The sequence below is a fragment of the Nannobrachium achirus genome (genome assembly GCF_963921795.1).
Source record: "Nannobrachium achirus genome assembly, chromosome: 5".
NCBI classification, from domain to species: domain Eukaryota; kingdom Metazoa; phylum Chordata; class Actinopteri; order Myctophiformes; family Myctophidae; genus Nannobrachium; species Nannobrachium achirus.
In genome coordinates, this window is record NC_137814.1 from 14,447,379 (window position 1) to 14,468,390 (window position 21,012).

At 42.9% G+C, this 21,012-nt stretch overlaps 5 protein-coding genes across 5 annotated transcripts; 4 read left to right on the forward strand and 1 right to left on the reverse strand.

Moving 5' to 3' along the window:
- Positions 1-744: 744 nt before the first annotated feature.
- On the reverse strand, positions 745-1,938 carry LOC308284831 (histone H2A-like; the record flags this gene model as incomplete). The annotated part of the gene is made up of 2 exons (XM_080725558.1): positions 745-1,110; positions 1,849-1,938. 2 exons carry the CDS (start codon positions 1,936-1,938, stop codon positions 745-747), a joined length of 456 nt encoding a protein of 151 aa, XP_080581684.1.
- Positions 1,939-5,654: 3,716 nt separating this feature from the next.
- Positions 5,655-6,065, forward strand: LOC308286244 (histone H3.2; the record flags this gene model as incomplete). Its single annotated transcript, XM_080727219.1, has 1 exon — positions 5,655-6,065. One exon carries the CDS (start codon positions 5,655-5,657, stop codon positions 6,063-6,065), a length of 411 nt encoding a protein of 136 aa, XP_080583345.1.
- Positions 6,066-7,509: 1,444 nt separating this feature from the next.
- Positions 7,510-8,955, forward strand: LOC308284833 (E3 ubiquitin-protein ligase TRIM35-like; the record flags this gene model as incomplete). The annotated part of the gene is made up of 1 exon (XM_080725560.1): positions 7,510-8,955. One exon carries the CDS (start codon positions 7,510-7,512, stop codon positions 8,953-8,955), a length of 1,446 nt encoding a protein of 481 aa, XP_080581686.1.
- A 4,465-nt stretch (positions 8,956-13,420) lies between these two features.
- On the forward strand, positions 13,421-17,979 carry LOC308284834 (tRNA methyltransferase 10 homolog A-like; the record flags this gene model as incomplete). The annotated part of the gene is made up of 2 exons (XM_080725561.1): positions 13,421-13,739; positions 17,162-17,979. 2 exons carry the CDS (start codon positions 13,421-13,423, stop codon positions 17,977-17,979), a joined length of 1,137 nt encoding a protein of 378 aa, XP_080581687.1.
- A 1,634-nt stretch (positions 17,980-19,613) lies between these two features.
- Positions 19,614-20,219, forward strand: LOC308286241 (histone H1-like; the record flags this gene model as incomplete). Its single annotated transcript, XM_080727216.1, has 1 exon — positions 19,614-20,219. One exon carries the CDS (start codon positions 19,614-19,616, stop codon positions 20,217-20,219), a length of 606 nt encoding a protein of 201 aa, XP_080583342.1.
- Positions 20,220-21,012: the final 793 nt, after the last annotated feature.

A 21,012-nucleotide genomic window follows, 5' to 3' on the forward strand; every position in this document is an offset into this window, starting at 1 on the left:
GCTCTGTCTGCTCTAAACACAACGGTCCTTTTAAGGACCACCCATATTTTCCAAGAAAGGGTTCCCTAAATGCCAATCACTAGTAGCCTAATAGTAAAATATCAGCTGTGTATATTGAACTGCGAATGAAATGCACAATTGTCATTTATGAGATCAGTGTTCCATATTTTAATTCCTTTGCTTTTTTTATTTTTAAATACGTTTTAGTCATTTTTAAGCATTTACATTAAATGAGAATAGGCATGTCAATAAATTAGAATTACAATATATACGTACAGAAAATATAAGGGCATTACTTTTCTTCTTTTTAAGTCCCCCTCCCTTTTTTTTTCAACATCTAAAAAAGCACATAAAGAAAAATAGAAACGTAATATAATAATTATTAATTCCGCTGGCCTCAGTTTAGAACTGTAATCCAATTATATATCAACATGTTAGGCTCCGTACACATGACGGCCGGGCTACACCAGAAAAACCCCGCCGTAAAACGGCCCAGAGCGCCCTAATAAAACTGATGGATTAGGTCTGATTCTGAAATGCTACATGAAAGGACATTCCCATCAGTACGGTTATTAGCTCATGAGACCTAATATGCACAGCAGTGCAGATGCACGCATGGTTATTTCGTTATCAATACAAGTTACAACATAAGTAGTTAGGGCAATTAGGAGAGACTCTTTGTTGAATTAGTGGGTGGCTCTTAAAAGAGCCTTTTGGGGGTTTGTTGAGACGAATTAAGTGGATTTATTTCTTGGCGGCTTTCTCGGTCTTCTTGGGGAGCAGGACAGCCTGGATGTTGGGCAGCACACCGCCCTGAGCGATGGTCACTCCACCCAGCAGTTTGTTGAGCTCCTCGTCGTTGCGGACGGCCAGCTGGAGGTGACGGGGGATGATACGAGTCTTCTTGTTGTCACGGGCAGCGTTTCCAGCCAACTCCAGGATCTCAGCGGTCAGGTACTCGAGGACAGCCGCCAGATAAACCGGGGCGCCGGCACCGACTCTCTGGGCATAGTTGCCTTTACGCAGCAGCCTGTGGACACGACCCACGGGGAACTGGAGCCCGGCACGGGATGAACGAGTCTTGGCCTTCGCCCTGGCCTTTCCGCCTGTCTTACTTTTTTTTTTTTTTTTTACTTTTTTAAATAAACTTTATTGAAAATTGGCAGTTTACAATTATTTAAGCATTTGCATTCATACATACAATTCAAAGTCATGTAAGTACATTATAATAAACATAGACAATGTAAGGGCATTACTTTCCGTTTTAAACCCCCCCCTTTTTCAGTCTCAAGTCCAAGTCTTTAGATACACAAATATAATAGAAAATAGAAATATAATAAATAGAAGGGAAAAAACAAATTACAAGGTCAAAAGGTGCCACGGTTTCAGTACGTTTTGTTTAGAGTCAAGAGTTCTTTGTCTCTTCAGCTCAGTGATTATCTGCTTGAAGACCATCTCTCCAGAGATGGCCTCCTGCTTAATAATCGTTGCACATCGTGTATTCCACAGTTTGTTCACTGTGGTACATACAACAGACCAATAGAAGTCCTGGTCCATGGGTGAAAGATTCTCGTCAAATACACCATACATTATCGCGTTATAACTCAATTTTATGGTGAAACCAATGCGGGCCATTCTCCCCCACACATACTGCGATCTGGAACAATCAACCAGTAGGTGCTCTATAGTTTCATCTTCGTCACAATTATCAAAAGGGCATTTAACTGTTGTTACAAAACAACTCCATTTGACAACTGCCCTAACGGCTAGTCGTCTTACAGACACGAGCCACATGACGTCTCTCTTTTTTTCAGACAAGTTTTTACTCCAAATATTTTTCAGACACACCTGCTTCTGGTTGTCGTCCAGATCTCTGTAGGGGAAAACGCCACCATACATGTCATCACATATAACTCCATAGATTTTCTTGCTCGACATTTCAGTCCAATCAATATTCATATGTGCAGAATTACACAATAAATCACCATACATTATTTTAAAATAAGGAAAAGAGCTCCTTGCTCGGCCCTTCTTTTTGGTCCAGCTTAAAGCCTCGCCAATCCATACTGCATTTCTTTTAAAGCCAGAAGCTACATTTTTACAAAAGGCAATTTTTAGTTTTAATCCCAGATCAACAGCTCCAAGACCTCCAAAACGCTTATTTTTATATAAAAGGTCTCTTTTGGTCACCTCCCTGGTGGTTCCCCAAATGAAGTTGACCAATAATTTATTTAACTTTTTAAGTGTCTGGTCCTTAGGAGGAAAAATGGTTGCGAGAAATAATAACTTTGATACAATACATGATTTTATAATTATAATCTTTGTTTTAAAGCGACATGATTTATTCTCCCATTTATCTAATTCGTCTTTTATCTCTTTGTCCTTGTTATCCCAATTTTTCCCATAACTGTCACTGCTGCTGAACTTGATACCCAGGACTTTCATTGTTTCACTGTCTTTTATATTTACTGTTGGCCGTGCCTCCCTTCTCCCAAACCAGACACCTTCTGTTTTGTCCTGATTCAGCTTAGAACCCGAAACCTCTTCATAAAGTGTCAAGTGCTCATTTATAACATCTAACTCATACTGGTTTTTAATTATGATGGTCACGTCGTCAGCGTAGGCCAGGACGACCACCCTCTCACCGCTACTGGTTTTTATCCCTGAGAGTCTTTTATCATTTTTAATTCGTTTTAATAAAGGGTTAATAGCTAAAATATAGAGAGCTGCCGATAGGGGGCACCCTTGCTTCACTCCCCTCTTAATTCCAAATGCCTCTGTTAAAACACCATTTACATTGACCTGAACCGTGGACTCTGCATATAGCAACTTGATCAAATTAATGAAATCCTGATTAAAACCATATACTTTTAAAACTTCCCACATATACTCTCTAGAAATGAAATCGAAGGCCTTTTTTTGGTCTAAACTCACAATGAAGAATTCTTCCTTTACTTCTCCACCAGTGATATCTCTCAAAATACCCAGATTATCCCACATGAGTCGTCCCTTAATAGCACATGTCTGTTCTTTTTCTATAATTTTTTCCAGGTCATTATTTAATCTATTGACCACTATCTTTGCCAATATTTTATAATCCACATTCATAAGTGTAACGTGTCTCCAGTTATCTAAATTATGCGCAGGCCCCTTTTTATATATAAGCGATATGACACCATGATAAAACGAAGGATGCATTTTGCCTGTCTTGATTCCATCGTTAAGAGCAGAAGTTAGCAGGTCAACTAGCTCCTCTGTGCATGAGAGAAATAGCTCATTAGGCAGGCCGTCTGGACCTGGACTCTTGCCTTTACGTAAATGTGAGATTGCTTCCCTCACCTCATTTTTGGTAATTTCACCACCTGCAGAAATAAGGCCAACTTCACTTAAATCGACAGAATCAAGAAATGCACGCAGTCTTGGCTCATTAATAGATATTTTCTGGTACATTGTTTCACATAGTTCTCTGATGGTTTCCCTTTTAGTTTTTTCATCCTCTATCAAAAGGCCGCCGTCATTAAGAATAGAACCAACATGTTTATTTTGCAAATTATTTTTGTGCAGACTAATTAAACTATTAACATTACTTGGACCATCGGAATCCCCCATTCCTGCCTGTAGGCGGAGGCAAAAAGAGACATCATTTAATTTAGCTAATTCAGCCTCCATTTCAATTAAGAGCTCTTCATCATCCTCACTTTTATCCGCTTTCGTCTTAAGGTTTACAAACTCAGCCATTAATACATTATATTTTTCATTTCGCTCCTGGTTTAATATCTTAGATTTATATTTAAAGAAATATCTTAAGCGCTCCTTCATTACTTCCCATAACTCCACATATGAGTTAGTTAGTACATTTAGACTTTTAGTAATTGTAATCTCCCCTTTTAGTTCCGCAAGTACATCATTATTTTTCAGGCAGCTAACGTTTAGTTTCCAAAACCCCTTCTTTTCAATCTGGCCAAGTCGTAACAACACTATTACAGCGAGATGATCAGAGTTAACCAAAACACGTGTTTTGTAAGTTACAGGAAAAATATTTGCATTAATATACACCCGGTCTATCCTCGTTTTGACATTTCTGTCAAATCGAGTATATCCCACGTCAGTCGGATGCAACATCCTAAATACATCTGACACACCACATAATTCACTCATCTTTTTCAACTCAACACCTTCTCTATTACGGACCCGGGCATCAAGAATAGTATCAGATATTCTGTCGTTAGCATCAGTATAAGCGTTAAAGTCTCCACATAATATCGTATGATAACCAACTGTTAATAACTCGTATAATCTTTTAAACATTCTTACTTTCGTTGCAGCATCTGGAGGCGTGTAAACGTTTATAATTCTAAGCTTTACATTTAAATAAAAACAGTCAACTAATAAAATTCTCCCTGGAATAATTTCTCTTGTCTTTATAATCTCAGCTTTACTTTTAAAGAATATACCAACCCCATCAGCCTTATCAAGCCCTATAGATATAATAGAAGTACCTTTTTCCCATATGTTAGTTACATCATCAATATCATCCCGAGTTGTAAGACGTAATTCTTGTGTACATATAATGTCATACAATGTAGTATGGAGAATATTCATCTTAGTCTTTCTGTTCTCTGCCGACTTGATTCCTCTCAAGTTACAGGTAACTACAGAGAGTGTAGACATTATAGAACAGTGTTAGTGTTAACCGCGCTTTCATCGCTGTTTATGCTTCTTCTCAACATTGGCCAGAGGCGACGTCTGTCGCTTCTGACCGTTAACACTCACATGATGCTCAGCTCCTTCTCCTCGAGTCCCGTCTGCAGCATCGGGGAGGAGCCCCTCTCCTCCGCCCGAAACAAGGCTACTGCCTGGGGTGCTGTCGCTCGGTTCACTCGGCTCCTCGCTTGCTGAGTCATAATCTGACTCCTCGCCCTTCTCCTCATCACGTTGCTCATCATCCTCAGCTCCCTTCTCCTCCTCGACGCCAGAAGAGTCGGACCAGGGAGGCAGGATGTTTTTCACAGCATCCTCCAGCTGTCTGACAGCCTCCTCCGTCTCCTCTGCGGCAGCTGCCTCTGGACAAGAGGGTGGCGGCGACTGCTGCTGCTGTCCCACCATCTGAAAGATCGCCCCTCCGGAGCGCGCTGCGGCTGCTCTCATGTTGGCGGCTGAGAAAGAACTTCTCCCACGGCCTCTCCCTCTGCCTGGCACCAGCTGCTGGCTCACCTTCGTCTCAGCTGTCGTCCCAGCTTCACCGCGCTCCCCTCTCTCCGCCTGTCTTACCTCGCCCGCTCATTCTGAAGGTTTATTTCTAGAGTATAAGCTCGAAGAAATGTGCTGGAGGAGAGGAATACGAGACCTTTTATAGCCTACGTTCGACTTTGTAACGCACACTTACTTTTTTTGTGAATGGTGGGACAGATCTATGTGCGCCCCACCAATCATAAAAACGAGTGTGTGCGCGGGCTGAGTGTGTTTGAGCTCCCCACCAATCACTACTAGTGGCGTGATCGGCTCCTCCCAGTTAAACTCTGGTCCTCCCAAACAAGGAGGTTCCTGACCACAGACCAATCAGAGAAAGACGGCGCCTCAGAGCCGCTGAAATAAAAAGAACGAGTTTGCGCTCATTTTTATCGCAACTTAGTTGTTCAAGCAGCTGATAGAAAATGGCCCGAACCAAGCAGACCGCCCGTAAATCCACCGGAGGCAAAGCCCCCAGGAAGCAGCTCGCCACCAAGGCAGCTCGTAAGAGCGCGCCGGCAACTGGTGGAGTGAAGAAGCCTCACCGTTACCGTCCCGGTACAGTGGCTCTGAGGGAGATCCGTCGCTACCAGAAATCCACCGAGCTGCTGATCCGCAAGCTGCCCTTCCAGCGCCTGGTGAGGGAGATCGCCCAGGACTTCAAGACCGACCTGCGCTTCCAGAGCTCCGCCGTCATGGCTCTGCAGGAGTCAGCCGAGGCTTATCTGGTCGGTCTGTTTGAAGACACCAACCTGTGCGCCATCCACGCCAAGAGGGTGACCATCATGCCCAAAGACATCCAGCTGGCCCGTCGTATCCGTGGAGAACGTGCATAAACCAATTTGTCATTGTCAGAACCCCAAAACCGCTCTTTTAAGAGCCACCAAATATATTATTTGAAGAGACTATTTCCTGCAAACGGTCTTTACATATGCCAATGAAAGACTGTTATTTAAACTGAAATAACTAGGCTTATTGCAACAACTGCAATAGCAATATATTTAACATGTTAGGTCCGGAGAAATTACACGCTGATGTAACTAATATGTAATATGTTCATACTCAGTAGGCTACTTTATGTCTTTGTTTTAAGAAATGGGCCGTAGTAGCTGTTTGTATAGCGACCGTATATATGAATTAAATAGAATATTGGCTTGGCAGACACTTCATGGACAACCGTTTGATTTAGGCTACCACACAAGCCCGGGAATCTGAGAACAAAAGGCTTTGTCACAGGCAATGAGCGGTTATTTGCACTTTTCAAAAAAAGGGAAGGGTGGGGGCGGGTTGAGATTTTCTAAAGCCGTTTCCCAAACACTGGGTCGGGACCCATTTCTCGGTGACGGACCAATCTATGCGTCACAACTGGAGTAAAAATATATGAAATATGTATCATTTTACTTTTAGAAATTAAAAACAAATATGGATTTGACAAATGTTCAAACAAATAAACACATCTAAAAGACTTTACAGTAAAAGCTGATGTAATGTCTTTCTGGAAGTGTATAATTACCCTTACATGTCCACTTTCAGAGTTAAACTAACGTCTGATTTGTGTTATAGCCATATACTGACTACTCTGTGTATATGTATTTATAGATTGTGAAAATAAAATGTAATTTCACAATTATGCCACTAGAGGTCACAGCCTGCTTATGGACACATTGGCTTATATGTTAATACATTCAAATCACATATAAAGGAGACCAGAGTTGAGATATTCACTCTGTTCTCTACCTAATAGAGTTGTTGAATAAAACCAACTTTTGGGTAACTAGATGACATGATTACTATCCCTATAATCTAGTAGTTACCGAAATGTAATAATAATGTGTAATAGTGTGTGTGTGTGTGTGTGTGTGTGTGTGTGTGTGTGTGTGTGTGTGTGTGTGTGTGTGTGTGTGTGTGTGTGTGTGTGTGTGTGTGCGTCTGTGACTGTGTGTGAAGTTTATTGTAAGTGTGTGAGTGTGTGTGTGTTATTTTGCAACCATCTGTGGTCAGTCAAAGCTCCGCCCCATGCCAGACTCATCAGAGACAAAAGGGTCACCTTCAGACCAAACCCACAACTTATTACAGAGAGGGAGGACAGATCTTTCCACAGCTACAGGAGGAGATACTAACCCTGACCACTAGAACCTAGTCAACTATACTGCTGTGGACTTTAACAGGAACCAGGACTCACAGTAAAAGTCAACTTCAGGGAACATTCAAGAGGAGGGGAGTGTTACCACCTCTGACTGGCACATTTTCTGCTTGTTTGTTTCTTCATCCGGAGACAAAATGGCTTCTCACGTGTCTTTTTCAGAAGAGGATTTTTTCTGTCCTGTGTGTCATGACATCTTCAAATATCCTGTTCTCCTGTCATGTAGCCACAGCTTCTGTCAAGCCTGTCTGGATGAATGGTGGTACGAGAATGAAATAGAGGATTGTCCAGTTTGTAAGACAATATCTACAACAGAATATCCACCCTGTAACCTGGCTCTGAAGAAGCTGTGTGAGGCCTTCATTGTGGAGAAACATCAGAGACCTTCAAAACGTCAGAGAACTTCACCAGGGTCTGAGGATCTATGCAGCCTGCATGCTAAGGAACTTAAGCTCTTCTGCCTGGAATGTCAACAGCCAGTGTGTGTTTTGTGTCTTAATTCAGAAAAACATAACAACCACATATTCAGACCCATCGATGAAGCTGCACCTGACCTCAAGAAGAAAGTCCTGAAATCACTGGATCCTTTACAGATCCAACTGAGTGTTCATGGTACAGTTAGGAATGGATGGGTGAAAACAGCTGAATACATTAAGGTCCAGACCCAAAACACAGAGAGGCAAATTAAGGAACAGTTTAAGCAGCTACATCACTTTCTGCAAGAGGAAGAGGACATCAGACTCATTGCACTGAGAGAGGAAGAGCAGCAGAAGAGTCAGATGATGAAAGAGAAAATTGAGGGTCTGGACAGAGAGATATCAACCCTTTCACACACAATCAGAGCCATAGAGGGGGAGCTGAGAGCTGACCACATCTCATTCCTACAGAACTACAAGACCACAATGGAAAGAGTCCACGTCACACAGGAGTACCCAGACTACCGAGAGCTGGATCCAGGAACACTGATAGACGTGGCCAAACACCTGGGCAACCTGACCTTCAGAGTCTGGGACAAGATGAAGGACACTGTCTCCTACACCCCTGTTATTCTGGACCCGAACACTGCCCATACAAACCACTTCCTGTCTGATGATCTGACCAGTGTGAGAGGTGAACTACTGGATATCTGGAGTGGACAGAGAGAGCAGCAGCTTCCAGACAACCCAGAAAGGTTTGGGTGCAATGACTACGTCCTGGGTTACGAGGGCTTTAACTCTGGGAGTCACAGCTGGGATGTTGAGGTCGGAGACAGTAGTCGTTGGAAAATGGGTGTTTTGCCAGAGTCTTTCCCGAGGAAGGGAAACAGGGGGGGTCAATACTGGAACCTAGCGTTATGGGGTGGTTCATACTCTGCAAACTCCTCAGTCTCACCTTACACGTCATATATCTCACTGAAGCAGAAACCCCAGAGGATCAGAGTCCAGCTGGACTGGAATGAAGGAAAGCTGTCATTCTCTGACCCCGACACTAACACACACATACACACCTTCACACACACCTTCACTGAAACACTCTTTATGTTCATGTCTACTATTACAACTGGGAAGATATTACCAGGGACGATCAATGTAACTCTGGGATGATGATGATGATGATGACTGTAGAACATAGACACATGTTAGGATGCCATAGTTTTTTGTTTTGTTTTTTTCCCCCCGGGTAGTGGATGGTGTTATTGCAGGATGTTGGCATGATATATTTTATTAAAACTAGTTATTTTGTATTTGTATAAAAAAGATTTCATACATAGATAGAATTAAAAATAAATTAACTGATAACTGCATTCAGTTATATGATTCCTAAAGAAATTGTCAACTGTACATGATGAATGCTTTAATTCAAATAAATATGCTAAACATATTTTCTGTGATCTGTTTCATATTTCATGACATCAGACAGGAGATTTTATGTGATGTTAGAGGTAAACATTACAGATGTGTGGTTTGTGGTTGAGGTAAACTACACATTAAATAACACATCCAAATGGTTTTCTCTAATCCTTCCTCAAACAGCTGGACTGAGATGTACAGACCTAAACTAATAATAATAATAATACCAATACATTTTATTTGCAACACACTTTATATTTGAAACAAATCTCAAAGTACTAACTTGCCATAAAAAGTCAAGAAAAGAGTGGCACTGGATATAAAAACATGCCAAGAGACCCCCTTCCCCCCAATTGTAAAAACACACAAAGGCATTGTCAGTAAGTCCATCTTGCCTTGTTAAAAGAAGGGGTTTAATCCCCTTTTAAAAGTGTCAAATCAACGGACCGTGGTGCCCTACGGCAGTGGTTCTCAACATTTTCAGGGTGTGACCCCCCAAAATAATCATATTTGAACTGGGGAATCCCCCACCCTGCATGGTTGCAACCTGCATGACAAGCATTTGGAATTGTAGTTGTTGGGGCATTACATTTGACTCAGTTCACAGATAAATATTATGACACAAGGTGTTGTGAGCTTGTAGATCTGCTATTTTCACAATTCTTGCCTCTTTCTTAAATTATATTATTTGATCATTTGGCTAATGTTAGGCCAGTTGTTATATATAGTTTGTTTAGGTTTAGGTTTTTAAAAGGTCTTAAAAGTCCTTAAATTGTGTGGGGGGTCGTGAACCACTGCTCCAAGGTGCATTCCCTGGGGGCAGCTGAGCAGAAAGCCTGGTCCCCCATGGAGCCGAGCTTCTCTCGGGGGTTTCACACAGTGTGTCGGCATTTCCAGAACGGAGGGAGCGGGTGGAGGGCGGTGTTTTGAGGAGTTCCTGTAGATAGGAGGGACAAGGGAGTATTGCTGTGGATGCACTCATGGGTATGGAGGAAAACTCTATCTAAAATGAGAAGTAAAATTTCCAAGCTGGAAAAAAAGCTTGGAAATGTTTAAAGCTGGTTTGCATAGAGAATACATTGAATTACCAAGCAAACCATTAGCTTGGCTTTTCGTAGTCTGAATGAGGCATTACATTGCCAAAGCAAGTGTCAAAAATACAATAAAAACAGTTGAAAAGGGGGAACATAATATATACAGTTGGAGGGGGTACAGCATTGTGTCATTTTATATATATAGGCCTACAGGGTATAAAGCTTTTGGAACAAATAGCAGCATTGTTTTTCCTCAATACAATTTACATAGAATAAGAAAAAATAAAGACTCAGATGTAAAAAGCATTTAGAAGTAGCTGCTCAGTTTCATACTGTACAGCAGATAGCGTGGTTGTGTTCCCGTCTCTAGCCTTCTTTATCTGTTCACAAATCTTGCTACTGCATTGATGTATTTCTCCCAGCAAGTACGGGAGTTTTTTCTTGTTGGTCATGTCAGAGAGTCCCATTCGCACAGATTAACCAAATAACGTGAAAAAAGCAGATCAAGCTTGTAGATCAGCTACTTTCTTGTATTATTTGTGTGTGTGTGTGTGTGTGTGTGTGTGTGTGTGTGTGTGTGTGTGTGTGTGTGTGTGTGTGTGTGTGTGTGTGGGGGGGGGGTGTCTCAGTTTTGTTAGATAAGAAGGGGGAGGGAGGGGTCACACAACCAGCAGATAGTAAGACAATGAGAACTCCCTGCTGAGCCACTATCCATAGTCCGAGAATGAGCCACTTCTGTGCAAAGCTCGTCTGAATCATTCATGACAAGTAAGTGTTTTGGTGTCAACATGTCTATCAGTGGCTTCTAAATCTAATCAACATGTCTAGCTGGCTTCTTAAAGGTTGTGGGCGTCTGCTAGCCCCGTAAACCTGCCTCTTCCTGCAATTCTGATTTGCTTGCTAGTGAGCAAATAGAATGTAGCTGCAGGAGGAGGCGGTTTACGAGGCTCTGGGGAATATTGAAACATAATGTTACTACCACCTCTTTCAGCGGGAATTTACTGGAATTCTTTTTGCACCACACTTCCCGTTAACAGCAGACATACAAGCTCACGTCGTGTCACAGATGCAACCGTTGTGAGCTTGTAGATCACACTCGGCTGCGGCGCCGGAAGCTCTGTGCAACTTCTGTGCAATGCACTATGGGATGTTGGAAAGTTGTGGATAAGTTGTGATAAACACAACATTTATTCTACTGTCATACGGTTGTTGGTTTACCTATGATCCTAAATGACTATTTCTGTGCATTTGAAAAGCAGCACAGGGTAAAATATTTACCTTGTGCTGTCCTTGCTTATTTTAAATCGCTCTGGATTAAGAACGTGTGTTAATTGCCTAAATTGTAAACATGTCTTCCGCGTGGATATGGTTACTAAGACACTCGGTTTTGATTAAATTAAACCTACACACCTGATGAAAGTTTTTTCACGTGAATTGATCTGTTCAAGTGTGCAACAGTAGGCTATATAAACTACAGTATAGTGTTTTGGAGTGACATTGTGTGAAGGACTAATACAGTGCATGTCTGATTTAAAAAAGTAACATGGGGGGCCTACTGGTCCAGGCACATACCTCTTAGCATTGCCACATACGTAGGCATGGATGCCTGGCGGTGTCACCGGTTCGATTCCTGATCCGGACGACCTTTGCCACGTGTCACTCCCCATCTCTACCCCATTTCCTGTCAGCAACTGTCCTATCAATAAAGGCATAAAAGCCCAAAAACAAATCTTAAAAAAAAAAAGTAACATGGGACAGCCTATAGATAAATGAAGCAAGCCTTGACGAGCTCTGTTTTTGTAGCGTGAGTACACCCCTAGTCATGATGTACAAGTTCACCCCCTGGGCATGACAGTCGTATGTATTTTTCTTTGATGGTGAATATGTTGTTGTTGCCTTGAATAGGATGGATCTACTGGTATTTTTTTTTCTCCGTGCCCTGTAACCTGTTCTGAACTGCTGTACTGTCTTTGGCACCTGAATTTCCAACTCAGCTGTGTGTGTGTGTGTGTGTGTGTGTGTGTGTGTGTGCGTGTGTGTGTGTGTGTGTGTGTGTGTGTGTGTGTGTGTGTGCGCGCGCGTGTGTAATTTGCAACAGGTCTCCCCCGCAAGCTCGAGTTGCAACAGGCCAGGGGAGTCCACCCCCTGCCAGACTTAGCAGAGACAATAAAAGGTTCAGCTTAAGACCAACTTCACAGTGAGGGAGAACAGAACAGACATGCGCAGGACAGACAGGTCTTTCCACAGCTACAGGAGGGAATACTGACCCAGAACCTACTGCTGACTCAGCTGACAGCTGAATGGACCAGGATTCACAGAGACAAAATGGCTTCAAAGGTGTCCTTTTCTAAAGAGGATTTTTCCTGTCCTGTGTGCCATGACATCTTTAAAGATCCTGTTCTCCTGGCATGTAGCCACAGTTTCTGTAAAGCCTGTCTGCAGGAATGGCAGACAGAGAAGAAATGTCCAGTTTGTGAGAAAATATCTTCTACAGATGATCCACCCTGTAACCTGGCTCTGAAGAACCTGTGTGAGGCCTTCGTTGTGGAGCGATATCAGAGAGCTTCAAAACGTCAGAGAACTTCATCAGGGTCTGACAAACTCTGCAGTCTGCACAATGAGGAACTCAAGCACTTCTGCCTGGAATGTCAACATCCAGTGTGCGTTGTGTGTCTTCACTCAGAAAAACACACCGACCACATGTCCAGAACCATCGATGACGTTGCAATGGATCACAAGAAGGAAGTCCATAAATCACTGAACACATTCCTGAGGAAACTGGAGGCTTTCAATGTATGTAAAGCAAACTGTGACCACGCAGTAGAATACATTAAGATCCAGACCCAGAACACAGAGAAGCAAATTAAGGAACAGTTCAAGAATCTGCATCACTTTTTACGAGAGGAAGAGGAGGCCAGAATCACTACACTGAGAGAGGAAGAGCAGCAGAAGAGTAAGACGATGAAAGAGAAGATTGAGGGGCTGGACAGAGAGATATCGACCCTTTCACTCACAATCAGAGTCATAGAGGAGGAGTTGAGAGCTGAGCACATCTCACCTTCATACAACTACAAGACCACAATGGAAAGTGTCCAGTTTGCACTGCGGGACCCACAGCTGGACCCAGGTGCACTGATAGATGTGGTCAAACACCTGGCAACCTGACCTTCACAGTCTGGTGCAAGATGCAGAACATTGTCTCCTATACTCCTGTCATTCTGGACCCCAACACTGCCCATCCAAGCCACACCCTGTCAGATGATCTGACCGGTGTGACAGGTGAACTACAGCGGCTACAAGCAGGAGAGAGACTGCAGCTTCCTGACAACCCAGAAAGGTTTAAGTCATGTGACTATGTGCTGGGTTATCAGGGCTTTAACTACAGCTACAGCTGGGATGTTGAGGTCGGGGACAGTAGAGAGTGGAGAATCGGAGTGTTGACTGAGTCTTTTCAGAGGAAGGGAGACAGCGGGGGCCAATACTGGAGCATAGCATTCTATGGTGGTACACACTCAGCAGGCTCCTCACACTCACCTTACACCTCATACCTCTCACTGAAGCAGAAACCCCAGAGGATCCGATTCCAGCTGGACTGGAATGAAGGAAAGCTGTCATTCTCTGACCCCGACACTAACACACACATACACACCTACACACACACTTTCACGGACAAACTCTTTCTATTCATTTCGAGTATTGATACTGTGAAGATATTACCATGGAAGATCAATGTATCTCTGACATGCGGGTATGATGATTACGAGGAGGATTATGATGATGAGGAGGATTATGACATGTAAAGCGCAGAAACCATGGAAATAGGATATCGTTGTTTTTTAAAGCAAGGTAGTGGATTTTCATTATACCATATGCAGATTGTGTTGGGATGACACATCCCACTCAAATTGGTTTGAATTCATGTTATATTTGGGGGGAAACACACAGTGAATTACAATCATTTTCAACATTTAGATAGTTTGCTTTTTGCAGTGTCACAACACAGTGATAAGAAGAGTCTGACTTTAACAGTGCATGTGGTTTATGGGCTGGATTTTAATGACTCAAATAGTGTCTACTTCTAACCTATTTCTACCCAGTTGTCCTATAAGATTAATATCGAATCACTACCATTTTGCATGGATATCAGAAGGTTATACTGAACCATTTAATTCATGTTGACATATCGGGAAAGTCCTGTTCTGGCGAAGCCCGAACTGGCGAAGTGGGGATTTGTCTCCTACCGTAGCGATCTGGCGAATCGATTGTCCACGACACTGCAAGCGGCGCGAAGGCCAGCGGACCTTGGTCCTGCTCTTCGCCCCCGAGCGCCGCAGGCGCGAGTGGCCGCGAAGAGCGGGCCAGGGCCGCGCGGCCGGCGGAGCGCCGCGCGAGTTACGAAGCCGTGGTGAATGCAATCGTTATATTTATGCCCAGGCCGTAAGGCCTGGGCAAGCGCACGATAAACGCCCTGTCCAGAAGACGTTCGCCAGATCGCTACGGTATCGGACATTTCCCCACTTCGCCAGTTCGGGCTTCGCCTAAAAGGTACGTGCCCGACATATCCCGTCAAGGTCAGGACCACAATGGAATTGTGTTATCCTTTCAGCATTGTTGTGTAATCATCCCATTGTACTGTTTGCAAACTATTAATAAAGTATTCAATGAATCAAAAAAACTAATTCAGCAATATGATTGGTTTATTGTCTCTGCCAGGCTGAAGGTGTGGCAGAGGTCTGATTTCTGATAAATGTATACATCTGTAAAATAAACCATAAGTGATGTAATGTTTAATTAAAATAAACATGTGCCTGACATCTTTTTGTGTGGTGCATCAAGACAAATAATAAATGTGTTCCATAGTTTATGACCTCACGTAGCGATTTCAATATTTGATTTGTTAAATATGTTTGTTTTGTGGAAATAAGGTGAGGTGAATAACTCATGGATCTCTATTAAATTCAAAGAGTTTTCTCAAATCCTTGCATTTGTCTCTGGACTGAGATGAACATCATGAACCTAAAATGAAGAGTGTCTGACAGAGAGACCCATATAGCAACGGGGTGCTTAACCACATTAACCCTAGTGGCCCCATTATTTTTGGGCACATGTTCAAAGAGTTTCAGACATTTTCCACATACGGTTAGGTTTAGCAAAAATAGCCAGGCCACATTGCTGACAAGCATTGTGATGTTACTCATTGCGAGCTTGTAGGTCAGCAATTGGCTATTTGGCATATAATGACAAAGTCTATAGGTCTTAAGTGGCTAATGTAAATCACACAGCAAAACTAATATTTCTCATAATAACACTTTCATGTAAACGTACACACGCGGCACTAAGGCACATCTGTTTTTACTGAGGTAGTCCAACAAGTAATTAACAAATGAAATGCCTGGGTGGGGATGTTGGGATTCTTTCAGTGCATTTCCACAACATTTATTTTTATTTTGGGGAAGGAGGCTTTTGGTTTTGTTGTAATTTAAGCACTAATAACAGTAGTAGTAATAATAATAATAATAATAATAATAATAATAAAAAGGAAATCTAAACTGAAGTAAGTCAAAACCAACAGCAAACCAATTAAATCTGCAAACGGAATGCTAAACTGTTTATTTCACCTCACTCACTTTTAGACATTCAGCTCCACCCTGTGAAAGGGAGAGGAGACATTATTCCATTGTGCTGAACTGTAAAAGATGCTTCACACCAAAAGCAGTAGATCGTCAGACAATGAAAACTCCCTGCTGGGATACTAGATACTCATAGTCCTGGAATGTGTGATTTCTTTACAAAGCTCTGAATCATTCATGACCACCCATCTTTACATAAGTGTTTTGGTGCAAATCTATAAATCTAATCAACAATTCTAGTATCAGTGACTTCTCAGAGTGGAGGTTGGGGGGGGGGGGGGGGGTCCTCCAGCTTTTTGGGCAGTAAAGTTCTGTTTAATCATTTGTATCAAATTACTTTGTTTTTTAAAGCATATTTTCTACCTCATATTACATAGTAAAATCCTCCCATTTGTAACCCTGAGGGAGTTAAACATTGTGGCCGGCATGGAATCCACCCATAAAAGTTATTTTCAGATTGGATTTTTGAAGGCCTCATATTGGAGATATATATAATATATATATATATATATATATATATATATATATATATATATATATATATGATTGAACTCAAGTCTCCATGGCGTGAGTAATCAATAGAGAAAAAAGTCATTTTGGGGTGAACTACTCCTTTAAGGTAGAGTCAAGTGTGTGAGGACTACCAGTCAAGAATAGTACTATAATCGCTCAAGACCAAATCCATAGGGGAAAAAAACGTGTTTCCGCCGATGGATTCTCAGATTGTCTGTCAGACAGACAGTATTTGCACAATTTCTCAACTCTCAGCAAACTACATCTCAATACACACTAGTGTTATGCGTACACTAAGTTCATACTGTATACTAAGGCTTTGTGTAAATCTTATTCAACCAATTCAATTTGTGTAAAGCATACTGTATGTGTTCAGAGAGAGTGTGTGTGTGTGTGTGTGTGTGTGTGTGTGTGTGTGTGTGTGTGTGTGTGTGTGTGTGTGTATGGGGGGGGGGGGGTCATTTGCAACTGTGGTCAGTCAAAGCTCCACCCCCTGCTAGACTCATGAGTGACAATAAAAGATTCAACTTCAGACCAAATCCTCCACAACTTTCCACAAGAGGGAACGGGAATACTGTTCCAGACCAGAACACTGAACCTGCTGCACTCAAACTGCTGCAGACTGTCAGCTGTGAACACCAACTTCAGGGAACATTCTAGAGCAGGGAGTGTTACCACCACTGACTGGCTGATTTTCTGCTTTAAGCAGAATGTTTTCTTTTACAGAAGAGTACTTTTTCTGTCCTGTGGGTGAATTTTTGACCAGTGAAGTGAATGGTGCAGCAGCAGCTCTCTCCAAACGGCAACACAAGAAGCTCCTGAAACACCAGAAATGGGAGGAAGAGAGAGAACTCAGAAAACAGAAGCGTAAGGAGAGGAAGCAGCAGCGCAGGGTGGACAGACAGACCCAGGGTGAAGAGGCAGGAGCAGCAGAATCCAGGAAGAGGTTCCGCAGGCCTCTGGAGACCATCTCTCTACGCCTGGTGGTCGACTGTGGCTTCGACAGCCTCATGCCACTCAAGGACATTCGAAAGCTTCAAAAACAGATCCAGCGGTGCTACGCAGAGAACCGGCGGGCCTCACACCCAGTTCAGTTCTATCTGACCAGCGTGGGCGGACAGTTGAAACAGTACATGGACGACAACGACAAAGGCTGGGTCAACTGGAAGGACATCAGTGTGAAGACAGAGCACTACCACCAGGTCCTGTCCAAGGAGCAGGTGGTCTACCTGACCTCTGACTCCCCCAACGTGCTGACCCAGCTGGACCAATCCAAAGCCTACGTTATAGGAGGCCTGGTAGACCACAACCACCACAAGGGTATAACCTTTGAGAAGGCCAAGGAGCTGGGCATCCAACACGCACAGCTTCCACTGAGCAGCTTTGTCAAGATGAACAGTCGTAAAGTGCTGACTGTGAATCATGTGTTCGAGATCATCCTCGCCTTCCTGGAGACAGGAGACTGGCAGGAGGCCTTCTTTACCGTGCTGCCTCAGAGGAAAGGAGCCACTCCGCTGGAGCAGGACAGCCAGCCCGCCATGGACAAGGACTCTGACAGTGACTCTGACACCGAGGCAGCCACCTCAGGACAAAGACTCTGACAGTGACTCTGACACAGCGGCAGCCCCCTCAGCCCGCACAGGACAAGGACAGGTGCACTGATAGATGTGGTCAAACACCTGGGCAGCCTGACCTTCAAAGTCTTGTGCATAATGCAGAACATTGTCTCCTACACTTCCGTCATTCTGGACCCCAACACTGCCCATCCAAACCACATCCTGTCAGATGATCTGACCGGTGTGACAGGGAAACTACGGCAGCTACAAGCAGGAGAGAGACTTAAACGCAGAAAGGTTTAAGTCATATGACTATGTGCTGGGTTATGAGGGCTGTTTGTGTTATCCTTTTAGCATCGTTGTGTAATCATACCACTGTACTGTTTGCAAACTGTTAATAAAGTATTCAATCAATCAAATTCAGCAACATGATTGCTTTATTGTCTCCGCCAGGCCGAAGGTGTGGACCCATCTTTATGCGTCATTTCAATATATGAAATACCGGTATGTATCATTTTACTTTTAGAAATTAAAAACAAATATGGATTTGACAAATGTTCAAACAAACAAACACAAACTGCTACAAACTGAACTCAAATTACACAAGATATGTGTGACAGATGCATGTTTAGGCTATATTAAACTGTTTCACATATCTATAATATAATATAAATGTAACTTAGACCAAAATAAACCAATCATATTGCTGAAGTGTTGTGTAGCGTGACATATTTAGTCTAGGATTTAAATATATATAATGAGTTGGGTGTCTTTAAAATGGAGTCCATAAAATACATGCTAATATTCATTTACGTCCTCATGTGACACTACAAAGAAAGCAAAAGTTCTAAATGTTGAAAATAATTGTAAGTTACTATGTTATTACTATCTTATCCATGCCAATAAACAAGAACATGTTCCAAAGTCACAAAACATCTTCACACTATTATCAATGGTAATGAATGGAACTTGGAAGGCGCCATTGTGCCAGTGAAAGTGTATGTCATAATCACATACAGATACCACAGTTGATTGAAAATGTGAACACATTTCGTTTGCTGTAGTTTGTCACAGTAAGATATGTGTCCACAAATCCATCTAGTGTTGCACAAACTGTCATCTGTCATTTGAAGTCGGGATCAACTCCACCATCATGCTGCCGTCAACTGGGGTGTGTTTACTGGGGTCAGAAAACCTTCTATTTATAGCAAAACATATGGCAAAACAATAGTATAGTTTATGTTATTGCGTCGCCAGGTATGTATGCTAATAGGATTGTGAGTATTGTTGTTAATTTAACATAGTTTGAAATATTTTAGAAGACAAATGACAGAGGAAACACTGTGCTCTGACTGTGGAAGGGTGAGGTTTTGAGCGTATCACTTAAAAACGAGAGCGTTTTTTTCATCGCAGGTTTATTGGAAACAAAAAGGCACATGTGTGCTAACTGGCCAGCTCTTTGTTTCATTTCATAACATGCACCGTCGTTTGTTATAACTTGTTTTAATCGAGGAGAAAACACAAGTGGCACATTAAGCCACCCAGACAAGAGGAGATGTGTGTATGTTGTCTCTATATGGTTCTCATGTGGTGTTTAAGTCCAGCCCCTTCAGAGCGTTCAGCAGCACCAGTCTGACAGACCTTGCATAAGGAAGGACGAACTACTATCCGAGAAAACAATGGCAGAAGTCGCACCAGCTCCAGCTCCGGCCAAGGCCGCCAAGAAGAAAGCAGCTCCCCGACCCAAGAAGACCGGCCCCAGCGTCGCTGAGCTGGTCGTCAAAGCCGTGTCCGCCTCCAAGGAGCGGAGCGGTGTGTCCCTGGCTGCCGTCAAGAAAGCTCTGGCTGCCGGCGGCTACGATGTGGAGAAGAACAAGGCCCGCGTCAAGATCGCCGTCAAGAGCCTGGTCGCTAAAGGCACCCTGGTCCAGCTCAAAGGCACCGGCGCGTCTGGCTCTTTCAAGATGAACAAGAAGGCAGAAGCGGTGAAGGCGAAGAAGCCTGCTGCAAAGAAGGCAGTTAAAGCAAAGAAGCCCGCTGCCGCCAAGAAACCCGCAGCGGCCAAGAAGCCCAAGAAGGCGGCAGCAAAGAAGCCCGCCGCCGCTAAGAAATCACCCAAGAAAGCGAAGAAGCCCGCCGCCAAGAAAGTAGCAGCTAAAAGCCCGAAGAAGGCCGCCAAGAGCCCCAAGAAAGTGGCTAAGAAGCCCGCAGCAGTCAAGAAAGTTCCAGCCAAGAAGGTTGCCAAACCCAAGGCAGCAAAGAAGGCAGCCCCCAAAAAGAAGTAAACCGTCTTGTCAATCTTTATACCCACAAAAGGCTCTTTTAAGAGCCAAACACTTCATTTTTATAAGAGTATCCTCGTGTATTTGTTCATGATATGCGAGTTACTGTCTGGAATAATAATATGCGAGTTACTGGAATAATAACCAGTCTTATAACGAGTAGAGATAATGTCAACATACAGTTAAGACTAAGTTTATGAAACTTTATGAACATGATCACCCCATAGTTACCACGCCTCCCCTATGACGTCATTTTGTTAATCCATAAATCACTGTTTGACATAACATTGATATCGAATAGTAAGTAGCCTGCTACCATTGTTAGATCAAAATCATATACGTAATTATAAATGGTAAACCCTGGTCCACCTCTACATCATGTGCAACACATGGCAAATGTCACATTGCTCAAATAAGCGAGACAAGAAGTCAGGATTAAAACGTAATTATTTATGTAATTATTGACTATATACCTCTATTTAGGTTTTGTCGTGACAATAAAACGTTTAAACTTGAGAGTCGAAAGAAATGATATGGCCCAGAGGGTGTGCTATGCATGTATTCAGTAACACCAAATGTACATTGACTAGAATATTAATAGGGGAGTTTAAAAACAATGAACAACAATCATGATATAGAGGACTTGACGAGCAATATTACTATATGGGGTGATGTGACCGAAATGAACAAAGGGGAGGTGCGTGTGTATGGCAACGCCCACATAGTGTGCCTGTCCTCCCTTACGTCCTCAGAACACACATAAAAGGGCATGGCTTACAGCTCTGGAATCATTCAC